This window comes from Cuculus canorus, chromosome 1 (genome assembly GCF_017976375.1).
Source record: "Cuculus canorus isolate bCucCan1 chromosome 1, bCucCan1.pri, whole genome shotgun sequence".
Classification (NCBI taxonomy): Eukaryota; Metazoa; Chordata; class Aves; order Cuculiformes; family Cuculidae; genus Cuculus; species Cuculus canorus.
The window spans coordinates 131,868,052-131,886,935 of NC_071401.1; the positions used below are offsets into that span (position 1 = coordinate 131,868,052).

The 18,884-nt window shown below is 40.8% G+C and overlaps 1 protein-coding gene across 1 annotated transcript; it reads right to left on the reverse strand.

The window, feature by feature from the left end:
• Nucleotides 1-490: 490 nt before the first annotated feature.
• Nucleotides 491-7,952, reverse strand: FGF6 (fibroblast growth factor 6). Its single transcript, XM_009569252.2, has 3 exons — nt 7,555-7,952; nt 6,536-6,639; nt 491-4,474 (listed from the first exon to the last, which is right to left on the reverse strand). Exons 1-3 carry the CDS (start codon nt 7,892-7,894, stop codon nt 4,298-4,300), a joined length of 621 nt encoding a protein of 206 aa, XP_009567547.2. The 5' UTR covers nt 7,895-7,952; the 3' UTR covers nt 491-4,297.
• Between the last annotated feature and the right edge of the window lie 10,932 nt (nt 7,953-18,884).

Genomic DNA, 18,884 nt, shown 5'->3' on the forward strand with positions numbered 1-18,884 from the left:
AAGAAAAAGCAATTTTAAAGAAAAAAAAGCCTTGCTTATTCAATGAAGTGAAGGATTTACATGGGCAGTTACACAGTGAAGAGCACTGTCAACAGGAAAGCAGCGCTAGAACCTCCCCAGGTAAAAAGCATTGGAATTCGGACAGATGACTGTGATGGCTCATCTTTAATTGGAGTATAGTGTTATTTTCCTTCTCTTCTGTGAAACTTCAGCCTCATAATAAACATGACACTATTATGACTTCCCAGGCAAGAACATAAAGGTCTACCACAATTTTAAGTGTACCATATATCTTCTGGTTCTAGAGGTGAATAAAATATTTCTGTGCGTGTATTTTTTATTTTTTTTAATACAGCAGCTCTGAAGCAAGGGAAAAAATGTTAGGGGGGATTTGGAGTGAAAACACCACAAAAAATGTATAAAAGTTTATTTTATGGATACATTAAACTATTGTGCGCAGCACATACATATAAAAATAGAAGCACTTTCACAAACAATTGATTATACAGATTTGTGTTTCTTGCAAATTTACAGTCTCAATTGTGAGTCCATATTGAGTCAGAATATGAGGTATATTTTAGTGGAAAAAGACAATGTGAGAACTTTGGCGCCATTTCACTGTGCAAAATACAATCTTGGAATTGAAATAGTTAGTGAGGTATACAAAAATTACCCTGCTTTTCCACTGTTTGTGTGTCTGCATCTCTGCATATTTGGGGAAAATTTGATTATTTAAGAGCATGATTTAGTCCTAGGCAAGAAAAGTGGCTTAGGTTTTAAATTGCTATGGGATTTGCTTATGGAAGAAGAAACCTTGAAAATAGGTTCAACTCTACAGAAGAATCCTATGCACAAAACACAGTGTGGGGCATTTGCAGCATTGCTGTCAAAGCTCTGGCCCATTTCATGACTGTGTTAACGCACACATTTGTTAATCCCCTTTGAAAGGGACCATCATAAAACATGTCAATAATAAGTTCCTAATTTGGCCCTAATTTGGGAAACTCCTTTACTTTTATGAGTTTCTTTGCATAGTTGCATGTCCACGGAACTACTCTTTCAAAGAAAGTTTTGTTTGTTTGATGGACTATGCCCATATTTGCTTCGTAGCTTCCATATCATATACATTCTGTTTACAACTAGGCTGGATCTTTTTTCCCTCTGTGCCAGCTCAACAAATTTATCCTGAGGTGTGTAAAATGGGTGGTGGTCTTCCTAAATCCTCCTTCTCCCGAGCTGGTTGTAACAGCTTGAGGAGAAGAAGGTGGAATGTCACTAGTCAAGCATGAGGCAGAACAAGGTCAGGCCATTTCTCTGGCAAGATACGTAACTTCTAGAAGACTGCCACAGTGCATTCTGCTACTGTAAGCTGCCCCTGAACTGCTAGCCTATCCACAGCAATGTGTCAACTCATGCCTTGACTGCTCTCTTGAACTGACCCATGTGTTTATTACCTCTGTTGAAGTATCCAACTGTCCTAACACTCCAAGGCTACAATGCTGCACTACTTGACAGGGGTTTCCTTTCACAGTTATCTCTCCTGACAACGGCATCTTTCATTGTCACCTCTGACAATCATGTGATTCGCTCTCCTATTAGTCAGGATTCCTGGCACAGAGGCATTTTTTGATTTCACTGTTGACTCCAATGTTGATCTGGCTGGCACTGAGATATAATAAGGAAAAAACAGTGTTGTAATGAGTAACTCAGCAGAGCGACTGGTGGGACTTGCCACCAAAATGACATCTGCAAGGCTCTATGGACTTAAAACCAAGTTCAGCCCAGCAGGCTGCATCTAAACAGGCTTCCCGTGACCTGGTCTATGGTTTGTTCTCACTGTTGATCAGTATGTGCAAAATGGAGTCGGTGAGTCTGATTCTCACTTCTTATGTCTGCTATCCCATTATTTTTCAGTACTGGCAACAATAAATTACTCTTGACTGCACAGACTTCATCCTATCCTAAGAACATTGGTTTAAGCTGTCACTAGAAACAAACTTGTCTGTCAGCATTCAGACTGTGATTTTTCTGTCCACCTACTCTTCAGCCCTTCAAACTTCATTTCAAAGACAACTAGGTATATAACACAAAGATACAGGTTGCCAGCTAGTGTATTTCAGCTCAGTGGCAGTCTTTGTAAGTGCACATCTAGAGACTCTAGGACAATGTAGCTGTCTGATATCCTCCAAACTTTTCTCTGACCCACTCTCCCCACTCAAAACATCCTGCTTTTTCTCTAAAAATGCACATTTTCCCAAAGCAAACGGCTGCACACATAGTGGATGAACAATGTGTGCCGACTTATCTTCTCTCTACATTCTGCAAGACCAGAAAACGAAGAGTAACTCCTTTCCTTTTCCACACCCAAAGAGTCCCATTAAAGTACTTTAAGCAGCATTCCATTCTTTTTTCTCTTAATTTACAGCGTGATCACCACTTACATTTGAGCGAAATTAATTCAAGTATAAATCACACAAAAGTAGCTGGAAAACTGTATCTTATTCACAAAACAGTTGTCCTGACTATTGTTTAGAAAGCGTGGCTGTAGGTACATCCTTGTTGATGTGCTCTTTGGGCCAAATCAGCTATCAGCTATAAACTGATAGTTTTACCAGGCTGGTTTACTCCATCTGAGGATCTGACAGTGTTTTTCATGCATGTCAGAAGACTCAAATTCTTCATGAATAGACACCCCCTGCAAATAGAATGGTATGTCAAGGCTGGACACAAACACATTTTGGCTGGATGTGGGAGATTATCTTGCACTCAGATGTTCACTTCTGCAGCAGCATGGTCCATCTATGCTGAAAATGCTTCTGCTTGGACATTGCATTGATTCTAGTTTCAAATTTAGGAGCATGCCATCAATGCAGGAATTTCAAGGCTTCTGGTAACTGACATTTATAGTGACTATTGACTTAAGGCCTCTTAAAATAGTCTTTCAAAGACACAGAGAATGCAGCTTCATTGGTGATCTGGAAAAAGGTTGTCAAAATAGTAAGGCAAGGTTAAGTGCTATTTGTAGAGCTTCTAGGATAGCTTTGGAGAGTATTTCGTACAGCTTGCTGTGTTGTCTTTGAAACTGATGCTTTGCAAGTGACACAAATTGGAATTACAGCACAAATTCCTCAGCCTCAACCCAGGAGGGCGTTCTTGTATAACCTCCTTCTTCCTCTGTCTTTCATTTTTTCAGATAAAAAAATGAATATACTTAAAGCAATAAATAGAGAATAATTCAAAACAGAGAAATTTGTAAAATAACCCTTTACTGGAAGCATTTATGAATTTCATGCATTTTATAAAATGCATCCTGCAAACTGGATCTAACTCTTAGAGGTTAACAAGGTTCAGCCTAAATGAAATACAATGCCTTTAAATATTTATGTTCTTTCACATGTATACACATAAAAAGGCACCTAGGCATCTAGAGGCTGGGATGGTTGGTTCATTAGAAGTATGTCGTTAACATAGATACACACTAATATATCCTATATCTACATATATACATGTATTTATGATAAAGTTTTACATGTCTATATCTTAGGTGGGTCTATACTAAGCTTATGAAATGCCAGTGGTGTGGCATTTAAAATCCTTAGCTCCGAATATATTTTGCATTTGGGACCCAGGTTTTATTTATCATGTAGACCCTCCCAAGGGAAATTGATTCTAGGTCTTCATTTTGACAAGTCCATGTGAGGAGACCCTGGAGAATTCTTTCAGAGACAGAGAGGTTCTGGGCAGACTCTTTGCTTAAGTTGAAACAACTGCAGAATTTGCACCCTAATTATCAAAATAAATTGAGGACTTTACAAGAAAAGACACAGAGTTTAGAAGGGGAGGTGCAGGCAGATATTCAGATGGAGTGAAATGCTTGAAGCTCTAGTGAAGTAAAGTCATTTGATGATTTGGCCCATAATATGTAAACAGCTCACTATGTTATTATCAGAGGTAATGAATATTATTTAGTAAATAATCTGTGACTGATTAGATGATTATCCACAACATGGATATCTATGTCTTCCAAATACTTCCTTTATGCTCCAGTTTGCATTTTTCTCTGTTCAGCACCAAAAGAGGCACACGGCCATGTAAAACTTAAGAGTAAAAGAGAAGCAGCATACTATTACATGTGCTATATCATGAATCTAGTACAAATATTCTTATCCAAATATACACATACATAGATAGAATTTTTTTTTTCAATGAACAGTATAAATACTTTACCTGGGAGATTATTCCCATGTGCAAAATGAAACAGTTTTTCCTGGGATCTTATCTTCTTCTTTGCTTATATTCATATTCTTGGTAAAAAGTGGGTCACTGTCATAGCAGGAGAAACCTTGTTTCCTCTCTTGACTCTCCCATGTTTGCTGAGCGCAATGTAAGCACCTTGGTAAGCATTTGATTCATATGCATTGTAATTATTGGGCAGCAAGGTTTCTTTAAATTTGCATTCGTCTTGGAAAACAGCCTAAAGAGTAGGAAAGGAGGGGGGGAAGAACAAAGCACGTATAATAAATATTTCACTAAGGTTCAGGTCATTTGTCTTACTAGCATTTTTACAGAAGGACTTGTTGCAGTCATTGTAGAACAGGTGGTGTCAGGGTGACTGCATCCAACAATAAATCTCCCTTCTCAGTGCTGATTTGGTGTCAGATGAACTCAGATGCCACTTGTCCAGATAACAGACTGTGGACTTCCTGTGACAGATCAAGTTAATTAACCATAAATCATAGAGTTCTTCATTTTGTTTCAAGTATGATTTCTGTCACCATCATGCTCTTTTGTCCAAATAATGTAGCTTTATTTCACACTTCTCCTTGTACAAAGTCCTGTAATTTATAAAAAAAATATATGCTGGCTGTTAAAACCTTAAATTCTCTTAAAAACAGCAATGACCAAGGAGAACCATTTTCTTGAATAAGGCATTTAAATAAAACCTCAGATCAGTGCTAAATATTTTGTGGTTTCTTTGTTTTTTGGGTTTTTTTTTTTGATCATTAGTGTTCATATATTTAACTCATAGAGGGATACATAGCAGGAAAAGTTTTATATTTCTTCATGTAGCACCATGTAAATCGAATGAGAGGGAGTTATCTGAGAGAAGAGGTGCAAGGAAAAGCAGGAGACAAATGCATATCATCAAGCAAATTAAAAGAGAAAGCAGAATAATCCCTTCTCATCAAATGTCTGGCACAGGAGACACCACCAGTGCTGTTCTATTCGGACATATTTGTAATAACACCATTCAAAGTCGTAAGAGTTTAACTTTGGGTGTTGCATTGTGCAAGGGAAAGTGCACATCTCTTACAGCTTTTTAAAATGTTTTTGAAAACAAGAAAGACTGCATGGAATTGGGGAAAAAAAAACAAAGGAGCCTCTGAAGCTAAACCCTGTAATTCTTTAGAAAGCCTAGTCATGCAGAGCAGTTGGCATTGTGGCACGTATTAGATGCTTGAAATCAGACATGAATCCTAAAATGTCCCACTTGTTATCTGTGTGAGAAGGAATCTGACACATTGGTAATAGCTGTGGGTCCTTCACAAAATTTGGTATTTTATTAAGAAACTGAAATGCTTTGCTGAAACTGCAGCTGTTTCAAAGGATATTACTTCGTTGTTTCTTGACAAAAAAGGTTGAATGCAATGTCATTCACTACTTTGAGAAGGACTGCTTTTGCCTATTGCCTAGAGCCATCCTCGTTCAATTTTACTTCCTAACAAGCAACTTTTCTGCTGGATATTGAGACGGGAGACACCTTGCTCAGGTCTCTGAGGTTGTATTGGATTTAGACAGCACAGCTAGCACATTCTAGCTAGGAGGATCATGGATTCTAGCTGATGAGGAGGATCATGATGGTGTTTCAGTACGACTTGCACACCATCGTTAACAGCTATTCTTGTATTCTTGCTCTTTGGGACTGATCTCCCAAAACTGGTCCATAAAATAGCCCCTGGCACATATGTGGACTACATAAAGCAGACTTCTCTTTATTCTTGACAGTGGGGTTGTTTTTGGGTAGGGAGAGGCATGTGGTCTTGATTTTACTCATGGTAGCTAGCATAGATAACTCTACTTGTGCCTCTTGTATATGCACCAGTACACGCACACATACACATGCAATCACATACACACACACACTCATGAACATATACACATGGTTTACCTCCTAGGGTTTCTTGCAAAGCGTGCCCTTTTGCTTTACATACAATGCAACACAAAAGGAATCAACGGGGTTCAGTCTTACTAGAACACGCCTGCAGTGCTGAGCCCTTAGAAGAAGTTAGCTAATTAATTCGTACTATTTGTAGAATATATTCATTGGCCTAGGGTCCACCCTGTGCAATCTCTAACAGCCATGCCCCTTGTTTCACTGACATTGACCTCACCGGGCTGGACACGCTCCCTGTAACTGAAAGGTTATTTTCTCTGCTTGCAATCAGAAATTTCCAGGAGGGAAAAAACCAAAAAAATCCTAAACCTTTGCCGCCTTTTTTTTAAGCCTTGAAAAACTATTTGAACTTCTACTCACCGTTCCATATAGTTTCCCCTTATTATTCATTGCGATGAAGAGAGCACTTTTCACACCAAAGAGGCTGACAACACCTCTCTCTACAGTGGATATTTCAAAGAGACCTAAAAAATTAAGAAGTTCAATAGAAGTATTCTCACAGAATTTGCAGTTAATCAAAGGCAATTCAGATTATAATTGATTTATTTTAAACCCTAATGAACTCGTCATACTTTCTGTATTAGAATTATCTCTCTACTCCAGCATAATAAAAGCACTCAGAGAAGATCTTGGTTTTTTTCCTACATGGCATAGGTTTTAAAAATAATTATTCTGGAATCATAGACACATGTTGTATAATCCTTTTGCTCTCTCAAACTCATTTGATCTATCAAACTCTGTTGGGCTTTCTAATATGTAAATTATTTTTGTATAATATGCTACAATTATTATGTTTGTTATTGAGCTTTAGAGAAATGTGGCTTGCATTTTGAAGTCCCTCAAGACATATTCACTGCAAAAGATTTTAGCAACTGCCCTCTACAGGAAATTTGAATCCACAGCACTAATGCTTTTCTTTTAATCTTACAATTACAGAACAGCACCCATGAGAACAAATAAACCAGGGACAGCAAGCCCTTTTCATGACTGAGTGTCTCAAAAGTGCTAGTCAACTAGGATTCAAAAATCATACCTTGGCACTTTGAGCTCAACAACAACCTCCCAAATTCAAAAGGCAAATGAGAAGGTGAGGAGTGAGCAAATGCAGCAGAGAGACAGTTTTCAACCTGGTTTATCTTTTCTCATCTGTGCATTAAGGCAGAGTAAAAATAAATTGTATCTAAATTTGTCTAAGCATTTGTGACATGTTTCAGCCTGGAGGGTTCTAATATTTATTGATCCCAGAGACTTTTAAAATATAACAGATGTATCACAGATAATTAATATCAATAATAAAATTTGCATTCTATGAAGGGTAATTACTAGAGTTCACAGCAATTAAGTGACATGTCTCTATTTCATTTCTGGATGCAACTCACTGTATTGGTTTTCATTGTGAACTCCGCTTATCCTTCCATCTGGGAGGATTTGAAGGTGAAACCCGATGCCCACGTTGCAGTAAAGCCTCCGCTGCCTCTTGATTCCTAGCAAATAGTCACTCTCCCAGTTCACATCTGACTTCTCCCCTGACATCCCAGAAATGGACCTGGACAACAGAGATTGCCATCCTCTTTCCAGCAATGTGCCATTAGTTCTGCTTACAACTGGATGTGTTGAAGCAATCCCAGCTAGAAAACCCAGGAGAATGAAAGCAGGCAACGTCCGGTGAATGCTGGCTTCGCAGGACATAGTGATGAGAAGTCTTTGTGCAGTGGCCATCCGGTTCACCTCCTGGGCACGTGGTCAGAATTAATGGCCCTAAAAATACCACCCTTCTTGTTTTCCTCCTTTCAGCATGGTGGCAGAGCCTTATTTTTGGAAAGCAAGTAGAGATTGCTGACATGAAACTGAAGCCCAACAGCAGTTTGGTTGGAAGCAGAAACAGGCCAGCAGAACTCAAACTGGTAGGGACCATGTTTTGTAGATCTGGCTCTCTGATGGGCAGCTGCAGTTATATTTGATTGACCCATCTTTATACTGCAGAGGCTGTCCCTCCCCACATCATCACTCTGACATCAACAGTCTGCCAAAGGTAAGCCTGCCACGGCTGTAACACTAACCTGCCGTCCTCCCAGGCTGGCTGAGGTCTTCTGAATGCTGTCACCCAAGACCGGAGGCAGGAGTGGGGTTTCATTGGCTGATGAAAGCAAAGGAGTCAAATTGATCGGGCAGTCAGAGGCCTCACAGGCGGCTTCCTTATTTAGAGAAGAAGGTGTAAAAACAGTTTTGGACCTCATCAGTGAGCAATGAAAACTTTGCAGTCGCTTCCTTGGTGGCACGATCACTAGGGGTATGTCAGGGCACCTCAATATTTGGGGAGAATTGGCTCAAAGTGACTACCACTCTTTTTGTACGTAGCCAGCAAATCTGGGGCATCTCTTGCTATAGCAGCCTACGCACTAACAGCATGTCTGTACTTCTGAAAAGAGTGCTTGTGGCTAGTTAAAAGAGAGGTAAGCCATGTTAAATGAGAGGAAGCCCTGGAGCTTGCTCCTACTGCTTTTATGTGAGCACATTTCTGCTGCTTGCAGTGGCAGTTCTGCTGAGCAGGGCATGCAGGCTGGAGCATTGGTCTTGCAGTTGCATTTAGCTGAGGACATTGATCTGTACTTAATTGTTCATGTTTTTCACTGAGGTGACTTCCAAATGATCATATTTTTTTGAGGAGAATGTAGGTCTTTTGCAGGGGTACAATTGCATTTGTGTTTGCAAGACGAAGGCTTAGGTAATGTGTTAAAGAAGAGGAAAAAGGGAAATGGCACATCTCTCCACTGTTTCACTGACTTTTTTCCTCAAGCCCAAAATTCTGTTTTAGTAACAATGTACGAACAACTTAATTTTCTCCTTCCATTTTCTCAGACAGTCTTACTTCTTTTTCCTCATTTTGCACTGGTGCTGTCTCAGCTTCTTTGGAGCTGGACGGAGTAGACTTGTATCTTAATTATTTTTATGGGACTTATTAACATATTAGGGGGAAGAAAATGGCTGAGAGTTATGAAAATATTTTTGCCAATATGTCTGTCAGCTTTTCACAGCACAGAACTTGTGTCATCTGTGTCATTTGAGATGTCTGCACGTCGATAAAGAGTGTACCTGGAAGTGTAACTGAACTGAGCACATCCAGTGTGACATACAGCTTCACATTAACAGGGGTGTAATATGAGGCCGTTGATATTGCAGACACTGCACAGAGCAGGAGCACTGAGAGCAACGGGAGGCAGTGGCAGCCTGGAGTCAAGTAAGCAGTTAGATTTAGTGACGTACCAAATACTGATTATTCTCTTGAGAGACTCAGCTATAAAAAGATTGGGAACCACTGGACTAGACCCTGGCTTGTTCCAGGTGGCGTTTCAAAGCCTCTCTCCCTTTGCTGAAGCAGCACTCGGAATATCTTCTGCCTTTTGCTAGCAATGAAAATTTTCCGAACCCTTCTTTTTTCCGCCTTCTACCTCATCTCACGGTTTTCATCTATTCAATGTGCATGTAAAAATTTTAGCAAGGAATAATAATACCGTTTTACATCCCCTCACCATGGCTGCAGTATTTATGAGAGGTCAGCATCGGTGGGAAACAAAGCCCAGTGTCCTAGGAGAGAAATCAGAATACAGCTGCCAATTAGCAAGCAAAACAGCATTTGGTGGTTTCCTAGGTTGAGAGACAAGGGTGCAAAGCTGGTTTTCCATCACTGGCTTCTGACCACCTTTCCATTTTTGTGTCTCCTTTGTCAGGTTCACAGCAAAGCCAAGGCATGGGCTAAAAGACCCTCTCTAACTTGTGCTGTCACATCTGCCACTGCAGATTCCTATCAGGCTATTCTGATAGCCCAAGTCAAAGGAGCATTTTGTGAGATCATATCCTGGTACTCTTGATCGTGGAATAAATACTAGATAATAATACAAAAAACTGTGATAAATTCTTCCAAGTCTTTGGGATGCATTGCTTTAGTTTTTAGTCAGCCCAGCTAGAAAGTGACTGCTTAAAACTATGGTGGGACAGCCTCCCATCTGAAGTTTCTTGCTGAGCAAGTAGACCTGACACGTACTGTATGGAAAGGATGTTGAGGCTCTGGAGCGTGTCCAGAGAAGAGCAACGAAGCTGGTGAAGGGGCTGGAGAACAAGTTGTATGAGGAGCGGCTGAGAGAGCTGGGGTTGTTTAGCCTGGAGAAGAGGAGGCTGAAGGGAGACCTTATTACTCTCTACAACTACCTGAAAGGAGGTTGTGGAGAGGAGGGAGCTGGCCTCTTCTCCCAAGTGACAGGGGACAGGACAAGAGGGAATGGCCTGAAGCTCCGTCAGGGGAGGTTCAGGTTGGATATCAGAAAAAAATTCTTCACAGTAAGAGTCATTGGGCACTGGAACAGGCTGCCCAAGGAGGTGGTCGAGTCGCCTTCCCTGGAGGTGTTTAAGGAACGGGTGGATGAAGTGCTGAGGGACATGGTTTAGGGAGTGTTAGGAATGGTTGGACTCGATGATCCAATGGGTCCTTTCCAATCTTGTGATTCTGTGATTCTGTGAAAGAGTGGCCAGACTGCTTGCTTGCAAAAGTCAAGACTTCTGTTGCTTCATCTTGAAACAAAAACAAAAAAATGAGATTTCATTGGAATATCTGTCCCTTGTAAGACCAAGAGTCTTGATATCTGGCCTAAAACCAAAAGGTGTGCAAGTGGGAGATGAAGTGCACTCAGTAGTCAAGTACTCCTCAGCAATTCTTCTCTGGAGCTGGAATGAGTCTTGAGTCATTCTGTAGTCTGATCTGTGGCCAGCAGGCTGCTGAGTGTCCATGCATAAGCAAAGCAGTCTGAAGATGAACTGCTGTGTAAATTCTGGAGCCTCTAATTCAATTAGGCAAGCCTTGTCTCCTCTAAAAGATGTCTCACTCTGGTTAAACTTGTCCTCTTGGTAAACACACTGTAACCTTTTGATTTTCAGATAGCACATTGTCCTGGCTTCATGTGCCCAGTGAAATTTGGAAGACATCAAGGGAGACACCAACAGCATTTGCATAAAACAGTTCTTGTGAACTCCAAAATGGTATAAATTTACTTCAGCAATCAACCTCTGCTTATACAAATTCTTAGGATCCAAGATGACAGTGGTTACTGCCTAATTAAAGCAACAAGTTTTCATTGTCAGTATTTTAGTACAATACTAAAATACCCCACCCCACCCCCCTTTGGAACATAGTAGTATGGATCCACTTTCAGATAGCCTAGGAAAAGCCACACAGCTGAACAGTAACACGATACGGATGCAGAGCACGTCTTTCAGAAATGCACAGTGACTTAGGGTTCTGTGTTCCATTTTCAAATCTCTTAAAAGTCTCTCTCTATTTTGAGGCTTGGAGAGAGTAATCCCTCATTTGAACGCAGAAGGACAGACCAAATTTTTCACCTTGCTTGTGTTAAAGACCCAGGCTGGTGCTGGAACAGAGGAGAAGGGAGATTTCCAGGTGACAACTCTGACTGTTGTGGCACAGCAAGTATTGTAGGCTCTGGATGACTTGCATAAAACTCTGTTAGGCCAAGTATGACCATTGAGTCCCATCAGATCATCTTTAGGCTAGCAGCATTTGTTGGCCAGTATGCAGAGATTCTTAACACAGACACTGGGGCTGCTATGAACAAAATACAAATCACAATACAAAAGCATCAGGGAAAAACAATAGAGCAAAGGTTGCAGGGATGGCCTGGATCGATGTCCAAGGAACCAACTCGTAGCCATAAAACTGGTACACACTGAAGAGTGTGTTGCTGGCATCAAGATCAAATTAGATTAGGGCCATAGCATAGATGTTCAGCAGAACACCTGAGCTCTGGTTGCAGCAGGATGACAAAAGGTGTTATAGCACAGAGCATTTGTTATTCCTCTTCCCGTTATCCAACAGAGAGGCAGATTTGTAGCCATACAGGTACCCAAAATTAATAAAGAACATAATGGACAGCAATCTTGCCTAAGATTCTTGGTGGCTGAAGCAAGCAAGCTTCTGAAGCAAAAGTACCACGAGGGGTAACAGTCATAAGCTGAAAGAGGGGAGATTTAGATTAGATATTAGGAAGAATTTTTTTCCTGCTCCAGTGCTGAGAACAGTTATGGGTGCCCCATCCCTGGAGGTGTTCAAGTCCAGGGTGGACAAGGCTTTGAGGTGATCCAGTGGGAGGTGTCCTTGCCCATGGCAGCGGGGTTGGAACTGGGTGGTCTTTAAGGTCCCTTCTAACCCAATCCATTCTGTGATTCTATGATATGAAAGATCTGTTCAAACCCAGTTTGTCAGCACCAGTCAAAAGGAATTTGACAAAATGCTCCTTAGCATGAGCCTCCCTTGTCCTCCATGCGCACACAGGCCACATGGGCACACACATTTTCATGCATGTGCGTACATGGATAAGAAAGTGGGTAAGTTAACTTAGAAAATGATTTAAAATAAATATTTATCTCCTCATTGCTCCACAAGGGCTGTCACTGAGTTCTCACATGGTAATTTCCTACAGGCAGGCACAAATGACAGAACGTATTCTTGCTATCATTGGGAGGGAAGCGGAGGAAAAAAAAATCTATCTTCCTTGGAAAATAATCTTGGTATACTGCTTATTCATACTGGATTCATATTCCAAAGAGGTTATGTCAAACACAGATGAATGAAGCATACCCATTTTTTCTCCTGCAACATTATCACAGAAATTAGTTCATAGGCATGTAGAGTAACTCTGCTGTTTTTGCACACAGACAAGGTTATGGACAAACCTCATTCTTCATGGCACAACCATGAATTCCTTCTTGCAGCAGAGCTGTTTTCAATATAACAGGATGTAACAGAGCAAAACTCACATCTTTTATGTTTAATGTTTTCTATACAAGATCTGTCTTAGGTTTATATCTGTTTAAAGCTTGGCGCAGAAACATAGAGTTAGGAGGCCCTCTGGGAAAGGAAATTGTGTTTCAGTTTCTCTTCTCTTCTGGGGCCAGGGGGGAGAAGGTAGCCCACATAGCATGCAGAAGCAGTTGGCATTGAGTCAGAAGGGGAATAGCCAAAGCTGCTGGAGGTTGCACTCCTGTGAAGCTCTTGTCAGTGGATATTAAGGGGGACTTGGAAATTCGGAGCTCTCTGGAAGTGTAAAAAAATCCTTCTGTAGTGCAGAGCTATCAGTGAGAGATATGTTACAGTGCAGCTGACTTCCTGGTCCTTCTCCATCCATGGCACAAATAAGACATATCGAGATCAGTTCTGAGCCCATGTCTGCCTCTGAATATCTTATAAAGGTTGAAATGACTGTCATAAGACAGAGCTGTGACTCCATGGTGAAACTATGGGTTCCCAAGCTGATGTTGTGCGCACCAGCCCACACTGCCTCTCTCATCACCTCTTCAGCTGTTTCCAGTCCGCAAGGATGGGCAGTCCAGGGACAAAATTCTGAGCTTAAAAAAAGAGAAGTGACAGTCATCAGCCCCCACAGAGATCTGCTTGGTGTTTGTTAGAAGAGTGGAATGACATGGAACATGTTTAATTGTGTTTTAGTTTGTTATGTGTAGTTTTCTCATTACAGCAGGAACAAGGACACGGCAGGAACAGGATGCTAAATGCCCCATTTTAGTAACATTATTAATAGGAAAGCAAAAATAACTTGTTTTTTGTTGGTGGTGATGATGAGCACAAGGTGAGCTCCTGGAGCAGTGGGCAGAGGATGCAGTTTGGAGGGCATAAGTGCAGCTGTATGAAGCAACTGCAACTGCCTAGTACACTCGGGACTCTGAATAAGTATCCTCAAAGACAGTAGATTCTCTGCTCTCTCTGGCTGGCCATTCCTGTGTGGCACCACTCTTAAGGGTAAATATTTTTTCCTCATAAACTTTGTGATTAAAATTGTCCAAAATATTCAGTGCTTGGCCTTCAGTTCCTGGAACCATAAATCAGAGAGCTTAACTTTTCAATGCCTCCAAAATGTCTTTTTAGCTTAATGATGGAGCTGGTGTTTTCCTTTCATGTTGCTCTTTATGTGAATCTCTATAAATAATAAAATGAGAGAGGGAAGGTAAGGGTGTTTTAATTCTTTTTATTTAGTATAAATAAGTTTGTTCCCAGGACTGATTAAAAGGGACCCGAGTTTAAACTGGAACTATAAGAGTAACAGTAGATTTTTCATTCCTCTTGGAAAATGTACATATAAATCTATGTCCTGCTCTCATTGTCAGAAGTCTGGTAAAGCTGCAGGTTGCATTCTCAGAAATCTGCCCAAATGAGTGGCTAAAACTCAAGTAGCCACCAGAAATTCACCCATAGTCTCTTCGTTTAGCCAAAGTTCATTGGCTAAATGAAGAAATAGGGTCATTCCAGAAGTGGTTTACATTCTGGTCAGGTTTTCAGGCTAAAGCAGACAGGGTGAATTTTCATATATAACTGCAGTAATTCAGATTTTGTTCCTGTAGCTCCTCTTCTGAATAGGGCAAAGGGAACAGGGTAATTTTTAGCTCCTTAACAGTGGGGTGACTATTACAGCAAAAAGGGTTCAAGCTATGCCACAGTTTACTGAGTAGCTCTGAATGTGCATAGACCTTGCAAGCAACTAGGAATGCAAGACAAGTGACATGTTTAAGGCAATATAAGACTTAGTTCTGCAAAGCAACATTAAAGGGGAAAGTCTGTCCAGGAAATGGAGAAAAAGGGAGAGCAATGAAACACATCATTTTGAGACAGAAAGGAGTTGATGTGTTATTCAAAGATACCAAAAGAGACTGGAAGAAATTTTGAAAGCATATGTGTGGAAATTTATCTTGGAAATTATGAGAAGCATGTCAGATCTGCAGAGGCATACAGGAAAAAAAACCCCCAGAAATAGTTAAATTACCAACATGAAAAAATACATGGAGAATAGACAGCTATTAAGTATTGTGGCTTACATCATCAAGGACCAAAGATATGTGGCAGGTGGCTGGGATCAAGCAGTACCTAACTTTTAGCAAGCTGCTCTTTTGGAGTTTCTGGTTGTTGGCTCCTGTGGAACGTGGGACTGCTCACACACTCAAAATTAGGCACTTACAGCTGCAGATTGCTGAACTGGCCCGACTTACAGGAGTAAACATAGGCACATGTAGAAGTAGTTTTAAGACTAAAGCATTAAGGAGCAGAGGGTGTAAAATAAGCAGAGTTAGTGAACCTCTAGTGAGACCAGAGAGCCTATATCTCAGTGCAACAACGGGATTAGTAAAGACACTATACTAAGAAACATGGAAAAGCTAAAATATGGAATTAAAAAAGTGGATCTGAACCATAATATGAACTCTGGTCATTCTATGAGACCAGTACAGTTCCTGTGGAAAGCTGTTACAGTTGCGCTCCGTTGGTGTCTTCTGTGTTTGAAGAAAGGATTTGTATAGCATGCCTACAGCATTCAAATTCTGTGAATTCTCCACAGAAGGATGACAGAGTAATTTCCCTGATGTTATCCTGGACCTTATTCAAAAGGCACCTTCCTGAGACAAATGGAAACACTTCTTTGCTGGGAGGCTAAAGCTCTAAAATGCCACAAACAGCTTAGCAATACTTAGATCTTTGGTAAGTTGCTGAGAGCACCTTCAGCCTTTCTTGAAACATCTTCTATGTCCTTCAGCTCCCTGTGCATTCTTGTGGCTCTCCACTGGACTTGCTCGTATTTGCTGACCTCTCTTTTGCTGGGGTACTAGATATAGCAACCCATATGTGGCCCTACCAGTGTCACACCTTGTTTGCATCTTTCCACAGGGAAATTACTTCCTTTGGCCCTTCACCTCCTGGCTAACTTCTTGCTAATGCAGCCTACTACATGGTTGGCCCTCCTCGCCACAACTACTAGTTTAGGTTCAGCTCACTCTCCACCCACCTCTCCAAAGTCATCTGAACGCGAAGCCCCTCTCTGACCAGTCAGTGCCCAGTCTGTACCATTGTCAGGAACAATATATTCCTAGGGCCAGGGCTTTGCATTTGTTAATGCCAGACTGCATAAGAGTCCTGTCAACCCATTCCTCAAGCTTATCAGGGTTCTCTGGGTGTCAGCCCTACCTCATTGCTTTTCCTACAACTTGTTGTTGCCAACTGCAAACTTGCTGAGTCAGTGAAAATAAACTAATCTTGTGCTAGCGAGGGATTCTTCCTCAAATGCCTACTACATTTATGCAGCATGTTGTTTCCACGCTTTGAATTATTATTCATTGTGATTTTGTACTATGTGGTCATCCCACATAGTTTCCCTAGTCAAAAACAATATGAAAAAAAGAGATTTTTTTTTTCCAGAAAGGATCTTGTTCATTAACCTTGTATTTTTAACACCCTCTTTTAAATCTATGTATGATTCTAGATGTTTTGCTACTTATCCATGACTGTACAATACAGATAAACTGACAGGCTTTCCCCGAAGCACAACTCAAAGACAAAGTGAGACGAGTAAAACAAGTTTTAATCTGGTTGATTGCAGTGGTCATTGGGTAATATTTTTAAAGCCTACAGGTCCCGTTTTCAGAAAGGAATACACTTCTCCATCAAAATATCTTCTGCTCCCAGTGCATTGAGAGGTCCTCAACACAAGTGCCATTTTTCACGCTGGAGTCTGGGAGCTGTTGAAGAGCTGTCTGTAAGTAACAAGAACATCAGTCCATCTCTCCTAATATCGTGCAGGCTTGCAGGTTTCTCTGGTTCAAGACTGCCTCCTTCCTTGCCTTGAAATGATAATTTCTGATACTTGCTTTGATATAAAAGTAGCAAGTCTGAGCTCAAAATAAATGCTTCATATCTAAGGCTGCAGTCACCTTGTTATTTCTTTGTCAGGAACTGCAGGGTAAGGTATTTGTTGTGATGACTTCTAGCATATGGAAGATCAAGATCAGATTCCTAAAATATTCTGAAAACCAGTTATAGCTTTAACAGTGACTATGGTTAAATATAAAACCTAAGTTATTTGTTCTATTAAAAAGTCAGAGTCTTATTTTTATCAAATGATGTTACAAGGGCATCATTTGAATCAGCCAAAAGCTCTTGTAGCAATAAAAGCTTCACTTCTGTGTTTTTTTAACAGTGCAATTAAGTTAGGGTGGCTTCTTTGAGCATTTTGTTAGCACAGAATTCTTACTCTGACAATAACCAGATCAGGCAGAATATAGAAGATTAAACATTTGAAGAAGACATAGGCAAGGAAAATGCAAGAGTCGAATAATAACACTGAGTCTATTTTTTGCCTGCAAAGATGAGTCTCTTTTGGACAGGGTCAGGATGTGGAGAGCACACAGGACTAAGAGGTAAAAAACACATTTCATGAATTCATATAACATTTCTCCTCATGACATCCCTCTCCATACTATTGTGCACTTCTCCATATGCATGGGCCCAGTTTAAGATTACATGGCTGCTGATGAAATTCAATTATTCCAAGCATTCAACTATTACAAGCATGTGTATTCCATGCAGGATTAAAGAATAGTTTGTCTGATGCACATTAGACAGGCGGTACGGAGCAAGGTCAAGGCAAGCATGCAGCAGAGCTCTGAAATATCCTTTTTGATCAAGCAAGTAGTGAGCATGTGTTCGCAGCTGGAATGCGTGCTCAACTTACTTTAGTGGAGTTTCAGCACTGACCTTTTGCTGCATTCCTCTAGCAGCAGTAAAATGGTTCTGCTTAAGTAAACTGACATATACCATGTGCAAACCCAGCTGTCTACTCCAGCCCACAGTTCTCCTACTGTTACAAAAAGCCTGAAGGCATGGGAATGCTGTAATTTCACGTGTAATAACCTCCCATGAAAATAGTTGTGAAAAATAATTGTGGTCATGGCACAACAAAATCCACCTTGAGAAACTAGTTTAAGGACTGGTCACAGGAGTGCACGCTAATAGGTCCTGGATGTTGTACTTTATTTCTGTCTGGCTGACACAAACACAGGAGCTTAAAGTCTCTCACACCACCTCCTGCTGAATCCTGTTACAGGAATCCTGAATCCATCTTGATCCATCGTTATCTCTCTTTGGTTGCTTTGTGTTTGCCCCTTTTGTTCTTGTTCTGCTTTGTTTTTCTAAGTGTCTGGCAGGTGTGGGCTGTGTCTGACTGCACAGTAAAAATTAAGATAGTTTATGCAGCAAGGAGGTGATGTTTTGCAGCAAAGGAGCTTTTACTGAGTAGATTGCTTCTTTACAGAGCTACTCCCGACATCAAGAACTGCCATTGGTGCAAGCAGATCACAGGGAAACAGTCATACTGTGCCTTTACAGTGTGGTATTGCACTGTGTGAACACCAAGGCTTCCCCAGTCTGCAATTCCAAATACCCATGTTTATGAGATGCATTAAACTTCAGATGTGTGGGCCTGGCTTTCAGAAAGCATTGAGTATTCCCTATCCGAAAACCCACCTACTTAAGCTGCCTTAGTTTGGATACTCAAAAATGAAGACATCGTTTGCCATTTGGATAGACAGGAGAGACCTTTCCTTTATGTGAGTGGTCTGAGCAAGTGAATGCAAGGAAGTCACAACTCAATGCATCTTTCCCCAGAAAAATGCAGAAAATAGACAAACGACATGGAGCCAGCTTGTACTGTATACAGCCTGCACTGTCACAGGCTTGATGCCTTTTTGAGGGTGGAGATGAAAATCCTGGTCATGGGAAGAACAGTCAGGAAAGATCCAAAGGCAATTTTTTTTTGTCTCGTCATAGTAACAAAGGTGTTGTCTCCACTGCCCTGCTCAAATAAACACC

Coding starts and splice junctions, on each gene's coding strand:
- FGF6 (XM_009569252.2), bottom strand. CDS start 7,894: ATGGCCACTGCACAAAGACTTCTCATCACTATGTCCTGCGAAGCCAGC. Junction 6,640..7,554: donor TCACAATGAAAACCAATACA/GTGAGTTGCATC, acceptor TTAATTTTTTAG/GTCTCTTTGAAATATCCACT. Junction 4,475..6,535: donor AGGGGAAACTATATGGAACG/GTGAGTAGAAGT, acceptor CCTACTCTTTAG/GCTGTTTTCCAAGACGAATG.